This window comes from Camelus dromedarius, chromosome 2 (assembly GCF_036321535.1).
Source record: "Camelus dromedarius isolate mCamDro1 chromosome 2, mCamDro1.pat, whole genome shotgun sequence".
NCBI classification, from domain to species: Eukaryota; Metazoa; Chordata; class Mammalia; order Artiodactyla; family Camelidae; genus Camelus; species Camelus dromedarius.
In genome coordinates, this window is record NC_087437.1 from 66485887 (window position 1) to 66510367 (window position 24481).

General features: G+C 40.2%; 1 protein-coding gene across 9 annotated transcripts in view; it reads right to left on the reverse strand.

Annotated features, from left to right (window-relative positions):
• Positions 1-1988: 1988 nt before the first annotated feature.
• Positions 1989-24481, reverse strand: part of CFAP91 (cilia and flagella associated protein 91) — a 71199-nt gene continuing 48706 nt past the window's right edge. For 4 of the 9 annotated variants that reach the window (XM_064494876.1, XM_064494877.1, XM_064494855.1 and 1 more), the window contains 5 exons: positions 23664-23885; positions 19988-20136; positions 19321-19412; positions 13101-13241; positions 3988-10630 (listed from right to left, as the gene is read on the reverse strand). In XM_064494876.1, coding sequence (XP_064350946.1) covers positions 13102-13241; positions 19321-19412; positions 19988-20136; positions 23664-23885 — 603 coding nt within the window. In that variant the 3' untranslated portion in view covers positions 3988-10630; position 13101. The other 5 variants (XR_010384370.1, XR_010384371.1, XM_064494869.1 and 2 more) reach the window with 5 other exon arrangements.

Here is a 24481-nt window from a genome sequence, read left to right on the forward strand (position 1 = left end):
AGTTAGTAGTGCGAGCGCCCCCTGACCTCACAATTACTGAGACTTTAATTTGTCTGGGGGCTCTGTGCTTCAGGAATTTGGAATCTTCAGCAATTTTGTGCCAAAAGTTTCTCATCCCAAAGAGATCCTTTACTCACACTACAGACTTCTTCCTTGGATTTTACCTTGCCTATCCTTAAGCATTTTGAAAAGAAAAGAGGCAATGCCCTTGTTAAGCAGCACAAGGCTTCACTAAATCTAATTATGCATCCATGCAAAAAGTTTCCTACCTCAGAAATCAGTTTGTTGTGATTGTTTATTGCTCTTGACTGTAATAATGTAGCTCCAACCCACTATATGGTGTCAGCTACCATGATCACGTGGCTTTAAATATGAGTTTTGCTCATCACTCAGGGTGTTTTATTTCCAAGAGCATAAGTTATTAAAGTCAGGGTGTTTTAACTTAAGCCATTGTAAGTGGAGGGCTGCCAGTATCAGGAAGAAGTTTTCCTTTCTTGGAAAACTTCAATTACCTAATGAGAACTTTGTAATACCTTATACTTTCCTTTTTGTCTAAACACAAAACTTAGTTTTAGAAGACACTGGGATAAAGATTAATTTAGAAAATATTCTATTGTAAGTTTCATTGTATATTCTTTATTAGAAGCTGCTTTAAATCCCTTTTCAAAGTAGGTATTGATTTTAATGTGAGTTTATTGCTATACAATAGGGGTGCCATATATGTATGTGTATAAATATATCAATATATCTATATATCTATATCTATATATATACACATAAATAACTATGGCCCATGGGCCAAATCTGTCCTGCTACCAGTTTTTGTAAATAAAGTTTTATTGGGAACACAGCCAGGTTCATTCATTCATGTGTTATCCATTGCTGCGTTTACCTTAAACTGGCAGAGTTGAGTAGCTGCAACAGAGACCATCTTCCCTACAGAGTCCAAAATTATTACTACTTGGCTCTTTACAGAAAAAGTTCTGTTCCCTGCTGTATAGCATTCTTCCTCCCACCTGCTATCTCATCAACCCGAATTCAGGTCTTCTCATTTTGTGTACCTGATTTTTCATTTCACAAGTGAATAATATAACCTTAACCTAGTTCAGGTCAGCATTTTTAAAGGAACAAAATAAAATTCAATTGCCCTTTACTTGTGCCGTACTTTTCTGTTTATCAGTGATCCTCAAGGAAAAAAAAAATTGTCCCAATCCTCGTTTTCCTAGAGTAAGGTAAACCCTTTCAAGTTTATATGATCAGATATTCTTTGAGCTCAGAAAATCTTTTATTATAACAGATTATTGTTTCTATTTGTTTTGGTTTCTTCTTTAAGAATTCCTATTGCTTGTAGGATCGGCCACCCAGGGCTAACTTCCGTCATTTTCATCTCTTTGGCCTTTTCTTCCCATCCCATACTGGATGACTTAACAGATTTATCAGCAACACACCAATTATACCCTCTGCTATGATGTTTCTGTTCTTTTAACTGCATCCAAATGGATGTCATTATATTTTTTAAAAATCTCAGTCAGCTTTTCTTTTCAGCACACGTCTGTCTGGTTTTTGGCCTCTGTCTGTTCTCACTATGCCCTGCTTCGGTTTCCTAAGAGGCCATTTCTTTTTGCTTCCTATGAAGAACACCAAACACCAAGCAGATAGTTTCTGAACCTTTTATCATTTCCTAAAGTAAGATATTTTCTAAGCTAGGCTTTTATTCTGTTTTCAGGGTAACCTCCATTGTGTTTTGTAAGTTCTTTACGTGGGTCCCATGTTGATTTGTTGTTGATGGTTTTGCTTATTTATTGTTTTTCCTATTTACTTATCTTTCGATGAGGAGGGATCTGTTCAACCCTGATGCTTGTCAGCACACAGGATGGGCAGATGGCTCTCCGGCAGCACCCTCTCCCTGAGTGTTGCATGAATATACTTCTCAGATCTTAAGCTCAGTGGTGACTTGATGTGCCACTGTATGAATATACCAGGCTTTTTTCCTTTTCCTGTGTGATGGACATTTGGGTTTCCAGTTCAGGGGCAGCATGACTAGTACGGCTAGAGCATTCCTGTCATGCCTCTTGGTGGGAGAGTGAAACACTGGGAGATGAAATGCTGGGTCATGGGGATGTATATGTTCAACCTTAACAGATGATGCCACTGCACCATGCATAGCAAACCAAAACCATTTACGGAATATTCAGCAATATTTTTATTTGATTCAACAAGCTGACATATCTCCATAGTCAACAAAATGCTGAAACGAGACATGAGAAAACTTTCTCTTGAAGTAGAGCATCTAGGAAACACCAAAGAGAATAAAGCTCCTCATTTGATTATTATTACTGAAAACCACTGTAAGTTATTGAGAATTTAAGGAAAACAAATCTCTTTCCTCATGAATCATACACCGACAAGCCCATAAGAGCAGCACATCTTGGGAGAAGCACAGACTACTGGAATGCTTTCTGATGAGTCGGACAGCCCTTTTTTTAAAAAGATCATCATCTCTAAAAAAACAACACATGTTTATGATTATGTCATCTTTCAGAAACAGTCATTATCAGATCAATATGTTCCTAAAATTACTATGATACAATTACACAGAACCCTGGTTTTGAAGTCAGGCAGCCCCAGACATATCTGAGCTCTGCCACTTACGGGTTCCATGATCCGAATGTTTCCTAACTCACAGGGTCTCAGTTTCCAAATTCTAGCACTTAAAAAAAAAAAAAAGCTTTACATTTACATTAACTTGGTTATAGCTATAAACCTAATATGCATACATTGTCAAAAAAATTCAAACCACAAAATGATATAAACATGAGGAAACTAACTCTCTTTCCCCTCAGTCTGACTGCCAGTCCTCAGTTTCCATGCCCAGCACCAACTACTTACCAAGTTCTTTTTGATCTTCCCAGGAATAGTCTGTGTATGCTGCAGGCCTAATGCATGTACATACATATTTGTATATATGCATAGATATTTCTAACTTTTAACTATAGAATATGACACATGTAGAAAAGTGGAGAAAATCAGTGTGCAGCTTAATGAATTAATGTGAAGCACTCATCTGTGTAAATACCACCCAGGTTAAGAAATACCGTAAGTCCCCACTTAACTCTGTTGCAATAAAGACCCCCTCCCTACCCTCTAAAAGTATCACTATTCTGATTTTTACTTTTTTTTTTTTTTAAATAATAATCACTTCCTTGCTTTTCTTTGTATCTTTACCGCCTAAGTGTGCATTCCTCAACACTATAGTTTAGGGCTGGGTTTTGAACTTTATGTAAATAGACTTATACTACAGATTTATTTTTGGACTTGGCTTCTTTCAATCCTTATTATATTTGTGAGATTCATCCATGCTTCTCTATTTAGTTCTCCTTCACTCTTTTTATCTGCTGTAGAGTAGGAATTAACAAACTTTTTCTGCAAAGGGCCTCATAGTAAAGATTTTAGGCCTTTTGGGCCAAAAGACAAAATTGAAGATAATATGTAGGTACTCAAATAACAAGAAAGAAAACAAATTTTCACAATTTTTATTGATAAAATTCAAAAGATAGTAATAATAACTGATAGTTTTTTTTTCATAATATAGATCTACTAAAGAGAAGAATGGATCTCTTATTTAGGAAATAACATTTTGCTTAATTGGGGCTCAAATAATTAAAATTGATCACAAATGTTTATTAATGGTGATGTGTAATGAGACTCCCTCATCTCAGTTTTGAAAATGTCTTCGAGACAAATATTATTTATCACTTACGTAGTATGTGGAATCTAAAAAATAGTGAAAGTGAACTTATTTACAAAACGGGAACAGACTCACCGACATAGAAAACAAACTTATGGTTACTAAAAAGGAAGGCAGGAAGGGATAAAATAGGAGGTTGGGATTAACAGACACACACTACCATCAATAAGATAGATAATCAACACGGACCTACTGTATAGCACAGGGAACTATATTCAGTATCTTGTAGTAGCCTATAATGGAAAAGAATAAAAAAGAACATATATATATGTGTATATATACACATATATATATGTCTGAATTACTTTGCTGTGTACTTGAAACTAATACAATATTGTAAATCAACTATACCTCAATTAAAAAAAAATCACAGACAGGTGCTGCCAATACTGATCTCAGTCCATAAGCATGTTTTTAATTGTGCATATTTATCACTTGGAAGGCATTTATAGAATTCCATTGGATTCTTCTCTTGTTATTTGCCTGTTAGCGTGTCATTACAACACAGACGAATCCGTTCCAATTAAAGGTTGTGTGGACATGCCGCCATCGCACAGGGAAACAATTGTGAAATATGGGAATCTCCTATGCACTTATTTCAAGGTCCAAAAAATGCTCCTGGAAGTGTAGTTTAAGCTCAGAAAATACATTCACTGCAAATATGGCTGCGAATGGAGACCCTGCTTTTCTAGCTTTGGCAGCACAGGAAGCACATAAAGCAGCTTACCGTTACTTGTGATTCAGTGTTAGCTGCCACAGAAGTGACTTTACCACAGTGTACATTCTGCATATAAGCTCTGTTTTGCCTTGTAATTTCAGGTTGTTTTCATTGCAGAATATTACCAAGTCTCCAGCAAAAGCTAATTTCCAAAGTCATTCAGTATTCCATAATAGTGGTTAAGGGTAGTTTTCTTAGAAAAAATCTCACCCTTGTTCTGAACTAAAAAAAATCGCACTAAAATATGACCATTGCTGAGTCACTGGACATCAATGTGGTAGGGCAAGGCAGGATGTTCCGCTACTTCTGACAAAAGAATTCAGGGAATGATGAATTAATGATGGTTAAATCTATGAGACTGAGTGAAGATAACACTGACACAGCTGGTTAAATGACACATGATAGATTCAAACAGTTTTCCACTAATAAAGGGTTTATCTACTGAAAACCTAAAGCTGACACTCTGGGTAAATTTGGCCTTTGGGGCTCTTCCAGGTTGCAATCCATCATGCTAGCCCACTCAGACTTTTAAAAGCCTTTCTGGTTTCTGTTTCCCCTAGGAAAGTCTTAGGCCCGTGTGTGCCCAGTGGCCCAGGGGAAGAAAATGGCCAGTGATCTCAGATCACTTAGGAGGGACTCTTTCCTCTCTACCATTTTAGCTCATCTAGTCCCCTGCCTTTCCACATCTCTTCACTGTCTTTGAAAAATGACATTTACACAGTCTATCCATTATTTTCTGTAGTCTTGCAGCTACCCACTATATCCTACCTAGAATCAAAAGACATGTCTATTTTCTGTTTTATTAATTTCGGTTACTTTTATTTCCTTTTACTTTTTTTGCAACTAATTTGACATTATTTTTCTAATTTCTGGAAAAGGATTCTTAGTCTTATTTTTTACCTTTCCTCTTTTAATAAATGCTCTTAAGCCTACAACTGTCCATCTAAGCACCACATCAGCTGCATTCCACAAGTTGGATATATAAGTAGCATTTTTGTCATTTTTCAGTTCAAAATATTTCCTAGTTTCTATTCTGATACTTTCTCTGATGAACAGAGTATTTATACTTGTATTTCTTAATTTCCAAACATATTGGAATTATCTTGTCATTGATTTCTAAGTTTCACTGCATTGTTATCACTTTGCCATGACTTTGCTTCTTTGAAATGGTTGACACTTGCTTTATGACACAGTATAGTCAGTTTTTGCAAATGTTTTGTGTGTGCTTGAAGGTAATATGCATTCTGGAGTTGCTGGGTGTAACAGTCTATAAATGTCCAATAGGTCAAGTTCCTTAACTATGTATCTCAAATCTTCCATTTGTTTATTGTTTTTTTCCTCTACTTGCTATATCAATTCCTGATAGAGATTAAAATTTCCTAGCGTCATTATGGCTTTTTCTACTTCTCCTTGCTATTAAACTTTGTTTCCTACAGGTTGAAGCCATGTTATTAGGTATATTCAAATTGTGACTCATTATACCTTCCCAATGAATGAAACCTTTATCTTTATGAAATGTCCCTCTTTTTCTCTAGCAGTGCTTTCTGGCTAAGAGTCTTCTTTGTTTATAGTAATATAGTTACAGCAGCTTTCCCGTAGATGGTGTTCTGATGGTATCTTTTACTCTCATTTAACATGTAACCATTAGATTTTATATATGTCTCTTACAAAACGGCACACAGTTGAATTACTTTTTATTCAGTCTGACAGGTTCTGACTTGACTTTGAGCATTTAATGTAATTAATGAATCAGTGATAAACACCTACCATTTTATTCAGTGTTTTCTATTGGATCTGTTTCCTTTTTCTCTGTCCTCTTTTTGAGTGTTTTTTATTTATTCCATTTTCTTCTCTTACTTCCCATGTCATACATCTTTTTTACTATCCTTTAGGAGTTACCTGAGAGGATACAGAATGTTTGAGTCATCAATCATAATGTTAAATGATACTTGCATCTTCCTCCTAGACGATGCCAGTGCTTTAGGGCAATTTAATCCATTTATGCCCTTTCTGACTTACATTCATATTAAAATGTGTCTAGGTATAGGTTTCTTTTAATTTTTTCTGCTTGGGGTTAAGAAGCCTTCTTAAATGTTGACCCCTTTCATCGGTTTTAGAAAGTTCACATTTTCTATGATTTCCCAACAAATTTTTTCCCTTAGAAGTCATATTTGTTGAATCAATAGTCCATGCTCACATCCTCTTGTCCCTTCCTAAGGACTCATCTGTCCTTCCTTCTCTTCTGTAGTTTCCAACTCTTGGTCTCCTTGATTTGAGACAAATTCTTCTGCTCTTCTAAGGCATTAGTGTTCTCGTCAGCTGTGTATATTCTGCTCTTAAATCCATGCACTGAGTTTCTCATACTGACTACTGTGTTTATAAATTCTAGAATTTCTATTTTCTTCAGATCTGCTATATTACTTTTTATCATTTCTAGTTCTATGAAAAATTTCAGTGTTGACTTTCATCTCTTTGAACATAAAATGTATCTTAGCCAGCTCAGGATGCCACAACAGACTACTTTAGACTGGTTAGCTTAAACAACAGAAATATATATATATATATATATTTATTTTTTTAAATGAGAACTCAGGATTTATTCTTAACAACTTTCCTATATAACAAACAGCAATGTTGATTATATTTATCATGTTGTACATTATATCCCCAGTACTTTATATCTTATAACTGGAAGTTAGTACCTTTTTGACTGCCTTCATCCAATCTCCTCTACTCCCCTCCCATCTCTGGTAACCACAAATCTCATCTTTTTTTAATGAGTTTGTTTGTTTTTGAAGTATAATTGACCCACAACACTGTGTTAATTTGTTATACAACACAGTGATTTGATTTTTCTATATATCTCAAAATGGTCACCATAATAAGTCTAATTATGATGTCACTATGCAAAGATATTATATAATTATTGGCTATATTCCCCAAACTGTACCTTCCATATCTGTGACTCATTTATTTTACAATTGGAAGTTTGTACCTCTTAATCTCCCTCACCTATTTCTCGGTCCCCCACCCCCAATCTGGCAACCACCTGTTCTCTGTATCTATGATTCTGTTTCTATATTGTTATGCTTTTTTATGTTTTGGTGGGGTTTTTTTTTGTTTTAGATTCCATATAAGTGAAATCATACAGAATTTGTCTTTTTCTGTCTGACTTATTTCAATTAACATAACACTCTCTAGATCCATCCATATTACCACAAATGGCAAGATTTCATTCTTTTTAATGGCTGAATAATATTCTATTGTGTATACATATACCATATGTTCTTTATCCATTCATCTACTGATGGGTACCTAGGTTGCTTCCATATCTTAGCTATTGTAAATTATGCTGCTGTGAACATAGGGAGGCATATATCTTTTCTAACTAGTATTTTCATTTTCTTCAAATAAATACCCAGGAGGGGAATTGCTGGAATATATGGTAGTTCTATTTTTAATTTCTTGAGGAATCTCTACACTGTTTTCCATTGTGGCTGCACCAATTTACATTCCCACCAACAATGCATGAGGGTTCCCCTTTTTCTACATCCTTGCAAACATTTGTTATTTGTGGTCTGTTTGATAACAGCCATTCTGAGAGGTGTGAAGTGAAATCTCATTGCGGTTTTGATTTGCAGTCCCCTGATGATTGGTGATGTTGCGCATCTTTTCCTGTGCCTGTTGGCCATCTTTTTCTATGCTTGTTGGCCATCCATATGTCTTCTTTGGAAAAATGTCTCTTCAGGTCTTCTGCCCAATTTTAATCGTGTTGCTTGTTTTTTTGATGTTGATGTTGAGTTATGAGTTCTTTGTATATTTTGGAATATTAACTCCTTATCAGATATATCATTTGCAAATGTCTCCCCCCATTCAGTAGGCTGCATTTTCATTTGGTTGATAGTTTTCTTCACTGTGTGAAAGCTTTTTAGTTTGTAGTCCCATTTGGTTATTTTGTTTTTGCTTCCCTTGCCTGAGGAGACATATCTAAAAAAAAGTATCACTAAGGCCAATGTCAAAGAGCATCCTGTCTGTGTTTTCTTTTAGAATTTTTATGGTTTCAGTTCTTACATTTAAGTCTTTAATCACTTTGAATTTATTTTTGTGCATGGTGTGAGAAAGTAGTCCAGTTTGATTCTTTGACATGTAGCTGTTAGTTTTCCCAACACCGTTTATTGAAAATGTTGTCTTTTTTCCATTGTATACTCTTGCCTCCCTTGTCACAGAGTGACCATTTAAGTGTGGGTTCATTACTAGGCTCTCTGTTCTGTTCCACTGATCTATGTATCTGTTTTTGTGCCAGTACCATGCTGTTTTGATTACTGTAGCTTTGTAATTAGTTTGAAATCAGGGAATGTGATACCTCCAGCTTTGTTGTCCTTGAGTCTCAAATTGTTTGGGCTATTAGAAATTTATTTTCCCACAGTTCGGGAGCCCAGAAGTCCAAAGTCAAAATGTCAGCATGGCCAGCTTCTGGGGAGGACTCTCTTCCTGGCTTGTAGATGGCTGCCTTCTTGCTATGTCCTCACAAGGCAAGAAGCAGAGAGAAAGCAAGTGCTCTGATGTCTCTTCTTATAAGAGCACTATTCCCATCATAAGGGACCCACCCTCATGATCTCATCTAATCCTTATTATCTTCATCTCCAAAAGCCATCATATTGGAAGCTAGGGCTTTGACATGAATTTTGGGTGGACACAACTAAATGGATAGCATTCCACCCCAGCCTCTCCAAATTCATGTCCTTCTCACATACAGAATACATTCATTCCATCCCAACAACCTCAAAAGTCTTAACTCATTCAAACACCAACTCTAAAGTCTGAGGTCCAAATTCTCATCTACAAGTCATCTAAACCAGATGTGGGTGACACTCAAGGTATGATTCATCCTGAGGCTACATTCCTCTCCAGCTGTGAACCAGATGCACTATGTGCTTCCAAAATACAGTGGTGGGGGCAGGTCTAGGATAGATATTCCCATTACAAAAGGGGGGAATCAGAAGGAAGAAAGGAGTAATGGGTCCCAAGCAAGTCTAAAGCCTAGCTAGACAAGTTCTATTGGGTCTTAAAGCTCAAGATTAATCCCCTTTGGCTCAGTGTCTGCCTTCCAGGTCCACTGGGATGGCAGCATAGCTCCCATTGCTCTGGGGGTGGCCCCTACCTTTCTGCTCTGCCGTCCCCCATCCCCACTTCTTAGGTAGGGATCTGGTCACTGCAGATCTGCCAGGGTAGGGTCCCACAGATGGTCCCATCCTTGAAGTTCTGGGCAGAGGCTCTCTGACCTGTTGAAACTGAGGCAGTGGCTGATGAGCTCTGAACTGCTTTCAGGATTATTTTGAAGAACTGTGCACATTTGCAGCAGAATAGAACTATCATCTCACCCTGTCAAATCCAGTAAATCTGACAGTCTTCCTTCATGTCATCTTGTCTCCATCCCTTCATTTCAAACTGGCAGAGCTCCTACTCTTATAATTCCATAAGCTCTTTATCAAATAGCTGTTTCAACCACACCCTCAGTGTTCCTTTTCAGAATGTACTTTCTCATTTCTTGAAATATGGATAGGCTGAGAATTTTCCAAATCTTTAAGTACTTGTTCCTTTTTGCTTAACAGTTCCTTCTTCAATTCATCTTTCTTTTCCTATTTTACTATAAGCAGTCAGGAGGAAACAAGACTTTGCTTTAGATATCTTCCCAGCTAAGTATCCAATTCCATCGCTCAGAAGTTCTATCTAGAACACTAGAACAAAGTTCAGTCAAATTTCCAGTTTCCAATAACACGTTCCACATTTCTACCCAAGACCTCACCAGAAATGCCCTTAACATCCATATTTCTAGCCTGCACCTCAAAACTCTCCCAACTCTACTCATTATCTAGTTCCCACACATTCAGGTATTTGTTACAGCAGCACTTTACTCCTAGTACCAAAATCTATCTTAGATCAGGTTGCCATGACAAAATACCATAGATAGACTGGGTGGTTTAAACAACAAAAATTAATTTTCTCACAATTCTGGAGACTAGAAGTTCAAAGCAGTAAGCATAGTTCTTTTTAAATCTGTCTCACCCTTCCAATATTTTTAGGTCTGTTTCTATTATCTGTACTTTCTGCTGCTACTTGTTCAAGCTGTTGTGTCTCCTCATGCAGCTGGATATGCTTGTGTTCTGGAAATTGTACATGAAAAATTGCAAAAATAAACAGATCTAGGATAATGCCAACTTTCTCTGAAGAGAATTTAAGTTTGTTTCTGACAATTTCCTTGAGGCAACAGGAATCAAGGATCTTTTTAATTCAATTTGTAGGACTGAGGTTTTTGTTTTTTGGATCACTCAGATGATTAAAAGCTCAACTGTAGTCGATTTGAGGGCTGGTTTACTTCCAGTGAACCCTTTCTACTAGAGCATAGCCTTATGGAATCCCAGCCCAGAGGTTTACCAGGGCTTCAACCTTGTGACTCCACTTTTTGTCTCTATAGTTTTGCAAAGCTAGTGAAAGCATTACTCAGATTTTCAGCCACATTTTCTAGAATTTGCATATTCCCTAAGGAAAAAAAAAGTGCATCCAAATGCCAGACCCAACTCTGACTTTTCCTTCTCCTAGAGTTTCCCCAGAAACTCGTCACTGTTTTATTAGCTCTCCATTGTCTTCAAGCTTATTAAAAAATGTTTTAAATCAGCAGTCCATGTCTACTGCCCCTCTCCCTAAATATTATTAAATAATCTCACATCAGTCCTTTCCTCCTTTCCTCTGAGAGAAGGAAGAGGGAATAATATGTACTATGGGGCAACAAAGCATCATGTTCCAGCCATTTAATAAAGTATGAAGAAGATACTCTATTAACTTTTTGGTTAATCTTCCTTGCTAAGTGTCTGTAACTAGCCTGAAAACTAGATTTTTTTTTTTGAATTATATTTTGTAACTACAATATGCTTTAAATAGTGAAAGTAAAATATATTTCATTAAAACCTAAGTATAAAATAGAAAATCATTAAAAAAAACTCCTATGGCTTGGTTTCACAGATCACCATAGACGTCATAGAACAGGTATAATACTCAGAAGTAAATGCAGATGTATTCAAGTCACACTATGTAAGTTAATCTTATTAAATTTGCATGTAAGAAAAATGACTACCCCAACATTAAGGCTGATTTTATCACAATAAGATAGGCAAAATGCTTTGATCTTTGAATATACATTATACAGATAGTAATATAAACATTACATGCAAATACATGGCTTATATCTTCAATGATTTCAGAGGTCACTTCATTATTAATTAAAAACAGAAGACTTTCTGCTGTAATTTACAGCCATCGTTTGGTATTTAAGAATTCTTTATCAGTTTTTCCTCTGCTTTCTTTCTTAACTGCCCCCTCATCTCAGCCTGCCTTCCATGACCTTCTGTGATTGAGACTTAAAGTCCCAGCAGATTCCACTGCAGAGCGTCTCCTGGTCACATGTGCATGGGCACACCTCAAGTGAAGGGAAGTGATTTGCGTAAGATTATATATTTAGTGGCAGAGCTGCCAACTCCCAAACCTTCTGAATGCCAGGTTCAGGATTTCCCTTAAGCCTTCCCTAACCTGACAGCACATACTCAAGGCCAAAATAGACAATGTGCCTCTAATATAAGCGGGTAGAGGGAGAAGGTATAGGCAAATGGTTCGCTCCCTTTCCCCTTCTCATGAGAACTTTACTTTCAACGGACTCTCGAGCTCTGTTCTCCAATCATCTGATAAAGTGGTGTCAACTACATTACTAAGCAACACTACTTAAGGTAAAAATGGCCCCTGGTTGGTAATTAGCATCTGATTGGGAGGAATTATAAATACACCATTACTATCTAATGGGAAACTAAAGCTTTGAGCTTTCCCTGAGTGTGCTGACTTATAACTGGGCATGTCCATTGGGGGGACCCTGGAAACTATGCCTATGGAATTATTACAAGAGATGCTGGTCCTGGGCCATGGAAACCAAGGCAGCTCCTGCAGCCACCCAAGAATCTCTTTGCCTTGCACCTGAGCTTTGTAACCTGGGGGTTAATGACAATAGTGATGTGGTCTTCTGTGTGGATATGGTGAGAGCTCCCAAGGAAAGAGAAACATCTGTGCTGCCCTGCTGGGAGCTGTGGTTCCTGTCTTTATCTGAGTAGACTGATACTCAAATCATATGAAATATGGCCTATGTTAGTATTGTGAGTGAATATTTGGTTGAGCCTAAGACTAACCCTTGGTGCACAATGCAGAGGCATCAGGGCTAGAACTGGACAGGCTGTGACTTGTTCTATAATTATAATTAGGGGTACCTTGTCTACCTCCCTAAGAACAAGCTTTGTTTATAACAGTGACACATTTTGCAGCTTTATTTATGATGGAGTACAGTCATATGCTAAAAGAACCTATAAAAAATAGAATCCTGTGTTTTGGTCACAAGAGTCCAATTGCTGTAATAGCAACTCTATTATCTAACAATTTCAACAGCCGATTCCATAACATAGATGAAACGTGCCAGCATAAATGCCAGTTTGTTAAACAATGGGCCATCTTCACATTGATTGTTTGCACACCGCACAAAACTGAATGACGCTGCCTGTCCTCCTCTCTGCTTCCTTCCATATGAAAAACCAAGCTCACCTTAGCTGTCTTGAGCTCCCTCAAGTAGCTCAGTGTCTGATTCTTGCTGTTGCTCAACAAAATCCTCCTCAAGCATGGCTTCTGTGTGCTGGTGGACGATCTCATGGGCTGCGAGGATGTGCTTCCGCTGAGCGGTCCTCACTGTGCCAAAGGGACAGGAGAATTTTTCACTCTGAACAAAGTCATTTCCAAAGGTTTTCAAGAGTAGTGACAGAAATGATCATTTTTCAAACTACATATTCTCTCGCTTGAGGCTGATTGGATTAAATAAAAATTACCTGCTCTCTGTTTTAGAAGGACACGTTCTTAAAGTACCTAAACCCAAACCTTACTGTTGCTGCTCCCCCGGTTCCCACTCTCCGTTCAGTCTGCTCCTACTCCTCCCCACCAGGGTTGCTTCCATTCCACAGCCTCCCTTGCCTGGAATGCCTGCACTCCACGTCCTGCCCTTCAGCAAAGCCCAGCCCACGTCCCAGCTCCTCCAGGAAGTCTCCTCCGGCTGGGTCTGCCCACATTTACCACTGCCACTCTTGAGTTTGGAAAAACCCATTCAGCAATGAAGCACTTCATGCGAGTTGCATTTTGTTTTTACCTAGATCGTGAATGACTTAAAGGTAAAGACCTTGTCTCTCACTTCTCTTGAGCCTTGGTCCCTAACATAGAGGGTACTTGCTGACTGATGATGAGCTTCTGAGCTCACAGCTTTAGAAATGGGTCCTGGCTCCATATTCTACAAATATTTATTATCAAGGCTTAGTACATTAAGCCTTGGAAAGAGGCAATCATGATGATGATGATTATCATTTGCTCTTACTTTGTGCCAGGCACTGTTTAAGCAGGTGGCATATAAGTATTCATTTACACCACCCCAGAACCCTAAAAGTACTATTGATGCCCCCATTTTCAGATGAGGAAACAGAGGCAGAGAGAGATTAGGTAACTGGCCCAAAGTCATATAGCTAGTAAAGGACAGTAAGAAGTACTGTGGATTCTGTGCTAGTCAGCTAGTTTACACAGGGTGAATCATAGCAGCTTATAACACTTTATGGCAGTATGGTTGAAAGAATGGGGACTTTGGAGCCACACAGACCATGGTACAATCTGTGAGTTGTATAATGCCTCTATGCACTCTAATTTCCTTAACTGAAATATGAGTGAGATAAGGCACTTCTAAAAATGCTTGGTACGTTGTCTGGAACTTAGTAGCTACCAAAGTTGAAATGCATGCTATTTTCATCTATACCCAGGTCTCTTCAGGGTCATTCCCATCCACCAGCTTTTAGGAAAACGAGAAGCTGGTGGAGTAGGAAGACTGTGTGCTCACCTCCTCTCATGGGCATACCAAAATTACAACTATTTAGAGAGAAACTGTTGATGAGAAAGACCAGAACCTACCAGAAAAGGCCTCTACAATGAAAGAGGTAAAGAAGGAACCGCAGCAAGGTGGCCAAGAGGGGTGGAGACGCAGCGTAGTCAAGACCCACACCCCCGCAGGCGACCTACAGACAGGAGACTAACTACCACTGCCGAGGTTCTTCCGAGGAGTGAGGAGTCTGAGCCCACGTCAGGCTCCACAGCCCCGGGGTCCTGCACCGGTAAGAAGAGCACCCAGAATGTTTGGCCTGGAAGGCCAGCAGGCCTTACTTTTGGGAGTCCCAGAGGCCTGTGGGAAATGGAGACTCCGCTCTTAAAGGGCACACACAAGATCATACACCATCTGAGACCCAGGGCAAAAGCTGTGATTTGGAAGGAGCCTGGGTCAGACCCACTTGCTGATCTTGGAGAGTCTCCAGAGAGGCAGGCGGCCACTGGAGCTCAGCCCGGGGCCACAGACACTGGGGGCAGTAACTGTACAGAGGAACTCGTCCTACTACGTGGGCACTGGTGCTGGCAGGTGCTGCTGTGGAGCCCTCCCTCTAGCTTAATAGCCTCGGGGCCCCACCCTGCCCACACCCACCAGCCTGGACTGTACTAGGACCCCTCAGGACAAGTGACTAGCTGGGCAGGGACACAGCCCCACCCACGAGTGGGCAGGCTGCCTTAAGATACCCTGAGCCCACAGCCATCCCAGGACATGGTCTCACACACCAGGGCACAGGCACTAGAACTGGTACCCCAAGGGCCCTGCAGGCAGAGACCCTGGGACCTGGCTCAAACCCCCAGTAGGCTGGCACCAGCCCCAGACCTGCTGGGCCCCAGCTCTACCCACCAGTAGGCCAACACCAGCTCTGAGACATCTTGGGCCTCTCAGCTAGCCTCCCCAGACTCAGCAGTGAGTCATCACAAGCGTTAGGATACACCAGACCTCACCTACCAGCAGTTTGAAACATCAGCTCTGGGAACCTTGGCCCTGCAGCCGGAGACCCAGGACCCAGCTTTGCCCACCAGCAGACCTGCACCAACCCCAGAATCTGGATTCACCCACCAGTGGGAAGGCACCAGCCTTATCTCCTAGACCCTAACCCCACCCAATGGCAGATGGACACTGGCCCAAGGACCCACCACAGCCCTGCACCTTGCCTTGTCATGACCCAGCATCAGCCCCAGGCCCTTGGGCTCTGGCCCTATCCACCAGCAAGCTGACACTAGGGCAGGGAACCCTGGCCCTGCAACCACTCACCCCAGAACCTGGCTCTGCCCACCAGTGAGCCAGCACTAGTCGCAGCACCCACTGGACTCCTGCATCCAGCGGCATCACGACCCAGCCTGCCAACCAGTGGCTAGCGGCCTCCACACAAGGCAGGGGCTGGCAACCAACCAGACCAGGGGCCAGCCATGCCTACCAGACTGCCCACAGTAGTCAGCCACCACAATAGAAGGACCCACACAACCCACATCGGGGCACCCCTAGAGCACAGAGCCCTGGTGCCAGAGGGGAATGTGCTACTTGGACATATAAGACATCTCCTACAAAAGGCCACTTCTCCAAGGCTGGGAAACATAACCAACCTACCAGGTATATAGAAATAAAGACAGCAAATTAGGCGAATTGAGGTGGTAAAGGAATACATTTAAAATGAAAGAACAATATTAAAACCCCAGGAGAACTAAGTGGAGAAAGACAATCTACCCAAGAAAGAGTTGAAGGTGGTGATTATAAAGATGACGAAAGAACTGAGGAGAAGAATGGATGAACAGAATGAGAGATTGGAAGCTTTTAACAAAGGGTTAGAAAATATAAAGAAGAACCAGAGATGAAGAATACAATACCTGAAATAAAATGTGCACTAGAAGGAATCAATAGTAGATTAAGTGATACAGAGCAACAGATCAGTGAGCTGGAAGACAGAGAGCACTGGAAATCACTAAAGCTTTAAAAGAAAAAAGAAAAAGGAATACAAAGAAACGAAGACAGTTTAAGAGACCTCTTGGACAACATCAAGCACATTGCATTATCAGGCTCCCAGAAAAAGAAGAGAACATATTTGAAAACATAATAGCTGAGAACGTCCCTAACTTGGGGAATGAAACAAATACCCACAGCCAAGAAGCATGGAGGGTCCCAAACAGGATCAACCTGAAGAGGAATTAACAGGGCAAAAATTAAAGATGAAGAGAGAATATTAAAAGCAGCAAGGGAGAAACAACAAGTTACATACAGGGGAACTCCCATAAGGCTGTCAGCTGACTTTTCAGTAGGAACTCTGCAGGCCAGAAGGGAGTAGTCAAGACATGGTTAAAGTGATAAAAGGGAAAAACCTACAACCGAGAATACTCTACCCGGCAAGGCTTTCATTCAGATGTTGGTGAGAATGTGTTGAAAAGGGAACACTATTGTGCACTGTCAGAGGGAATATAAATTGGTGCAGCCACTAAGGGAAATGTAGGTTCCTCAAAAAATTAAAAATAGAACCACCACGTGATCCAGAAATCCCATTCCTGCATATATATCTGAAGAAAACAAAAATACTAATTTGAAAAAATACATGCACCACAATGTTCATAGCTGAATTATTTATAATAGTCAAGACATGGAAATCACCTTAGTGAGCATCAACAGATGAATGGATAAAGATGATATATATATATATATATATATACACACACACATATACACAATGGAGTATTACTCAGCCATAAACAATAAAATCTTGCCATTTGCAACAACATGGATCAACCTAAAGGTATTGTGGTTAGTGAAGTAAGTCAGACAGAGAAAGACAACACTGTTATCACTTATATGTGGAATCAAAAGAATGAAATAAATGAATTTAACAAAACAGAAACAGATCCACAGACACAGAAAACTAGTGGTTACCAGTGGGGAAAGGGAAGCTGAAAGGGGCAAGGTAAGGGTAGGAGATTAAGAGGTACAAGCTACCATGTATAAAATAAATAAGCGACAAGGATGGATTGTACAACCCAGAGAATATAGCCAATACTTTATAGTAAATGTTAAATGGAGTATAATCTATAAAAATTTTTAATCCCTGTGATACACACTGAAACTTATATATTATAAATCAACTATACCTCAATAAAATTAAAAAATAAATTCATCCAAATAAATAAATCAATAATGAGACATCTCAAAACAATCTGAATTTAGTATTACTTAATTGGGGTAGAGTATAACACAAAAGGCCCTAATGTTTGCTCCCTGTCCAGGTGGCACTTTTTATCTGAGGACTTGCCCTGCTTGCCCACAGACAAGTCCCACTGATTCCTTTCGCTCAAGCACCCGCCCACCCCCAGTACCTTCCCCTCAGAGCCAGGAGAAGCTGGGGGCAGGGTCACAAACTAGTAACTAGTACACACAGGATTTCCCCTCTCCTTCAGTTCCCTCAGGTGGAATTGATCTGAAGCAAGTTGACCTCACTTTGGACTGAGGAAGAGAAGAAAGGAGTTGCATATTTTCTTAAGGACCTGGGCATCAACAAGATCCCTTTTAAAATATAAGGTGACACAGAAATATTATAGAATCTGAAAACTAAATTTTTTTGGTAGAGGCATTATCATACATATGAATTAGAATAATCTTTTGTGGGGGCCATTTGGTGGTACATCAAAATGAAAAACACTCAAACCCTATTTCCAGTATTGGACTGCTAGGAATTTACTCTCAAAGTCATGGCCAGTATATACATTGCTGTTTATAGGAAAACACACTGGAAATAAACTAAATGCTTGTCGCTGGTTTAACAGTTAAAATTACAGTACAATCATGTCATGGGAAAATAAGACATTTCTTTGTTCTCTTCCAATGCATTAGAACTCCACCATTCCTTTCTCCCTGGTTAGGTGATCTGAAATGTTACACTTCTCTTAAACCTGTCTAGAACTCCCTTACAAACTCTAAAACCTCCTGAGCTCTCATTTCGCTTAAACATCGATCTTCTTGTTGCACCCTTCCCGCTGGGATCAGGACTGTCAGCAGTAGTCTGACAGAACTCCAGAAGAACATTCTTTTCTTAAACACTTTTTTTTCCTTCCTTCTCTATTGATTAAAAGCATCAATCTTTAAAAACATGCCACTTTTGGCAAATAGGAAGTGAGGATTATACTGAGATTGGTCCTAGCAGGAACAGAAGATACTGTGACTCAGGCAGAGCCGCAGAGGAGATTTAGGTCTGTCAGGCATCCCAGCTTTTCAACACCTGCCTTTGCACGTGCCCTGCCTCCAAAAGGCTGCAACAGTGGGAAAACCCTGCATATTCTCTATGCTTGCTTTACGTTGAAAAAATCAAATCACAAAATATAAACTTATGATTATCAAAGGGGAGAAGAAGGGGAAGGGATAAATTAGGAGTATGGGATTAACAGGTCCACACCACTCTATATAAAATAGATAAACAACAAGGACTTACTGTAGAGCACAGGGAATTATACTCAGTATCTTATAGTAACCTATAATGGAAAAGAGTTTTATGTGTACATACACATTGCTGTATACTTGAAACTAACTCAGGATTGTAAATCAACTATACTTCAATAAAATGAAACACAACAACAACAAACCCAAATATACCTCTTCTGAGAACTTGGGGACTGCCTCTTAAAGGATTTTCCTACTCTGTCAAACTTCCTGCACCCATCAGTACTAATGGTGATCATGTTCTGGAATCAGCGTCAAGAGAACTTGATAAGCTTTGAAATAAGAAAACAGTGATTCTCCTCCAGCATTTTCCCCAGACCTCTGCTCAGGTTTAAATCTCTGGAATATTGAAAACAGTTTACATCTTTAAAAAGATTATCAAGTGAAGCATTGACTTCAGCTTACCTTTTTCTTTGACAAAGTCCTTTTGCACCTCTGGGATCAGGAAACTATAAACCAACTCGGCAACAATCTCCTCTGACTGAAGCTGAGTTCGACTGAAAAAATAAAAAACAAATTAAACTAGTGCTTTCTTTGTTGCCTTACTTGCGCTGCTGATTTATACTTAGATCCTCCTTGCCTGTGTAAGGAACTCCACTGCTCAAATCCGACTCCTCCCTTTTCCTTAAGTGATCTGAAATATCACATTCCTGGTGAGCTTGGTTAACTCCATGGAAAATTCAAATTTGACCCCATCTTTAATTTACCCTGCCTGCTGGGAGGGGAGTGTTAGAGATATGACTTACACAGGGAAGCCAAAAACCTTGGGGTGAAGCCCAAGTGAAGTTGGATATACTTACATTGCTCTCAGGCTTTGCAATATTCTAAAAGTAAGAAACATCAGAGTGATCCAGATTGCAGGGGAAAGCTGAAAATTCTATTCCCAATGTTCCTACCATACAAAGGTACAGGTCTGTGGGCTTCCAGAGAATTGTGCTAATAAAACAATGCATACTGATGCATGAGTAACTTATTTATATCTCCTTGGTGGTGAAATCTTAAGTTCCTGAAAAATACACATGAGTAACAGCAGATGGGCGTCCACCCTACCATCTGTCCCCTTGGTACACACCGGCTTTCCATTTCATAAGCAATGTCATTGATTTCCTGAGCCATCTTCTCTATTTCTGCCCTGGCCTGTTCTTCTGCAGTATGCTCTTCCGTGTTCAGTATTATGTCCTCCAGATAGGAAGTTACAGTACTTTGGTGAACTTTAATCACCTGTAAAACCCAAAAATACCCCAGTGACTGAGAATAGGAATGCTACTACTGTAAACAAGACAAGAAAAATGTGCAAACATTGGTCGACTTTTTTTAGCACATCTATTTCATTAAGTTAATGAAATGGGTCAGTACCCTCACTGACCACCCCTTTTCTTTACTACAGATAGTCAATCTTTTTCTAATCTACCCACTTACCCGGCTCTGGGCAGCCCCCACCCATCTGCTTCATTTTAGAATTATGAGTCTCAGTTTGGGATGGGCAATACAATACTAGAGAAGGGTCATGGGCTTACATCAATAACCCTGCTTTGGATCCTGGCTTTGTTCTTACCAGCAGTGTGACTTGCTTAAACTACCTAACTGTGGCAGAGATCCAGACATGTATCACAATGTCCTCTCTCATTCCTCTTAAACAATAGAACCTCTGGATTTTAGCTGAGCCAACAGGTGCCTAGAATAAAGACCACATTTCCTAGCACCATAGCTCTGGCAAGCGAATACATGCAGAAGTGATCTGTGCACTTTCCAGGAAGGATTCTTAAAGGGAAAGAACTAGCTTATTTTTTCCCTCTCTTTTCATTTCTCACTTCATGGGGACAAAACACAGGGATACCCATCATCTTAAATTGCCGTAAGGGTCATACCCCAGTGACAGAAAAACAGAAAGCTGGAAGGATCCTGGGTCTCTGATGAATTTTTCGAACCATCATCTCAGCCCTGAACTGCTTCTTTTTAAAGCATTCTTGAAATTGTGAAATAGAATGGACATTTAGAAAAATGCAAAGGGCATACATGTACAGTGTAATGAATTAGGGTCAGGCCACTGCTAGGATCCCAAAGGTGGCTGCGGGCTCTTCCTGACCACAGCCCCCTTCCACTCTCATGAGTTTACGGTAAAGACTTCCATTTTTAGAGTTTTGCTCCCTAACTACGCGACCACAAACAATGCAGTTTAGTTTTGCCTGTTTTACAGGTAGATACACAGGAAGTTTCACAAGCATCAAGGGTGTCGCACTTAGTTTTGTATGCATTCTGTCTCAACAGATTTTGAGCTTTTAGGGGGAAGGGCATTTTCTATTTAATATCTGAGTATTTCTTTGTGTCTCAGATGATGCTTGGGACTCAGTAACAACTCAGCACCTGTTCCTTGACTAGCACTGCAGCAGGACTCTAGGTAGCATTGTTGAGCATATATTTACTTGTAAAACACCGAGACCTTACCCTTGAAGCCCTATGCCTTCCTATGGGAGAGACCCAATGACCAGCTCGATACTGTATCAACCAACCAACCCAAATGTATTTTCTCAATGTCTGTTATGTACAGAGGGCTATGCTGGCGTGTGGAAGGCACGAGGGGATGTACCGTCTGCCTGCTCCCATGGAGACTACAGTCGTATTCAGGACACTAGTCACAGCTACATGGAACGAGAAGCTGAGTCTTATAGTTCAGAGGTGGAAAGTGTAATGTGAGCTACTTCTAGCAATATATGAACTTAGTGTTTACAAGTATCTGTACAGGTGTGTATGTTTCTGGACACACCTGAGCTTGTACGTGCATGAGTGAGTAAGGGAATGCATGGGTGGCTCCATGTGTGTCTGTGTGTTCCTCCATGGCTTTGCTAATATTGTGCACATGTGATTATATTTGTGAATATGCCTTCACGTACTGACGTGCAAAGTGTGTACGTGTTTAAATGTGAGTCTGACTTTCCGTACCTATGTTTCTCAATATCTATATGTTAGTTTTCTGGAAATTTACTAATGTATCCATTTCTGTGTTTTGGTATATTTATGTGTAAGTATATTTATCTTTAAGAGGGTCATATGATGCGAGATAGGGAATTTAAATGACGCTATGGTCCATAGGTGGATAGGTTCTTTACATGAATGATCCTTAAATCAGGCTGGAAGGGTCCTCTTAACCTTTCCTTGCCCTTTCTAGACATGCTGGCATTCCCACCTAGAAGATACCTTCCTAGAAACCTTTCACCAGCTTCTTCCTTTCTGTGTTTCTGAGTCTAATGGTTCCTCTGTCCCCTTCCTTTGATTCTCACTCCCAGCTGGTTCCTCCCATCCCAGCTGGTCTTTCCTTAGTGATGTTAGGTAGGGGAGAGTAAGTTCTGGTTTGCTAAAAATTGCTAAATCTCAGTAACTCTTTCTAAAGAAAAATGTGCTAAGACAGTAGGAAGCTAGAATGTGAATTAGTATAATAGGCTGTTTCATATTGTGGATGATCTGCCACTCCAGTTAAAAAGCTCAGCTTGACAACATACAAGCCAAAACTCTTTAAGCTGTACTGAGGATGGAAAATCTGTTAAACTTTTATCAATGTTTTAATTTGAAAAAACACACATCAAATACCATTCATGGATCAATCCTAATTCCATGGCAATTGGGTAAATCCTTAAAATCTCAGATCAAATAGAAAGACCCCAAGTTGGTGCAGCATGTTTTTAAACTGAGGAGCCCCAAAGCATCCACATATACAACCCTGACAGCCTCTTGGACAGGAATGTTAAGTTCCAGATTGGCCCTTTCTGTCTTTCCCAGCTGGCCCACATCTGGTCCAAGGGAAACTCACAGCCTTGGCCTTGACCTGTTCTGGGTGTGCCCACCACCCCTCCTGAGGGTCAGACACCCTAACTGAGAGGATGCATATCATACTCTGAGCCGGGGAAGTACTCCTCCCACCTCTGGGTGTGTTTTTTAGTGGGTATTAGTCATAGCACAGCTCACTTTAAAGAAGTCTTCCTCCCAGTCCCCTCCAATTTTAACACTTGAGCTTTTAAATTCTTGATGAGGGCGGGAGGGCTTTGAGATATTACTAGTTCCTTGAATTTCCTCTGAAGTTGCATCTTGGTCACTTTGGAATTTCACATCTACCGGGTCTTGGTCACAATTCTAATTCACCATCCTGGCATTCCTGACTCCCAAGTTTATATCTTCAGTCAAACCCTCTCTTCTAAATTCCATCTTGTATATCCATCTGCTGAAATGACACCTCCACTCAGATGTCTCAAACTTAATATAAATCAGACTCCTGATTCTGCTCATAAACTATTCCACCCTCAGATTTCCCGCCTCAGAAACCAGAACCATCCTCTCCCCACTCACTCACACCAAAACCGGACATCCTCCCGTTTCTCACTCTGGCCTGAACTTCGCCACGTTCCTGGTCTCATTTCCACACTGTCCTTCCTCCAATCTGCTCTCCGCACAGCAAGCAGAGTGACCTGTTCAAAATGTGTCACCGGGCCCCATTTATTTCCTTCACAAAACGTATCATGTTTTCTGATCCTACACTTATTTGCATGTTATATAGGACTTAAGCTCCAGGAGAGAAGAGGCCAGGCCTGGTTTTTCCCTCCAAAGGATCCCACAGTGCCTTTGCACAGTGCTGGGCACATTGTAGAGACTCAACACGTATTTGGTGAAAACAATGAGAAACAAAAAACACGCCATTTCATATTACAAGTTGCCTTTGGTTTGACCCGGTTCCTTACAGCTTCCAGACATGCACTTGCCTCCTTAAATATCAGGTCCTCCTCCTGCAGGCGCCGCTGCTCCACCTGGCGCCGGCCACTCTCCTCGGCTTCGCGCATCCTCCGCTGCCGCTCGGCCAGCATGGCCAGGGCGTGGACCCTCCTCTCCTCCTGCAGTCTCACCAGCTCCTTGGACAGGAAGTCAAACATGTCTGCCAGCACCCTGCCTTCCAGTCCGGCCAAATGATTTTCAACCAGTGACACCTTAAAAACAGTAACAGAATGATGAAGCTACAGATTCCACTAAGAATGGTGATTTCTGAGACAGGATGCTTAGGTTACCCTTGCCAGTCACGTCACTTTCAGAAGGCACTTCGTTTTTACAAAGAATATTATCTCCAGCCTGGCCCCATCCCAAGGGTTTTACTGGGAAAACTTATGTTACAAACTCAGATGTAAGAAAGCAGATTGCTCTGTCAGTCACTGATGGAGGATAGTCTTCAAATTATAAAGAGCATTTAGTAAAACACAATGCTGTAGATCAACTATTCTTCAATTACAAATTTTTTTTTAAAGATTTAGTAAAACATTTCTGTCAGCGTCCACACAGAATTTTTTTCTCTTTCAATTTAACTCAGAAGGTCAGGTGCTTGTGTCTCCCCAGACGTGAAGGGAAAGGTCAAGGTTTTTATTAAAAGATAATATTGGAGTTTGATTAAACAGACCTAGAAATTCACTCATGATACCTTTTAATTTTTCAATGCTTGGTCCTTTAACACAAGTTTGGGGAATTTTAAGATCTGAGTAACATGAAAGTAGAATACCTTGGTACTTTTTATTCTTTTAAATAACTTCAAAGT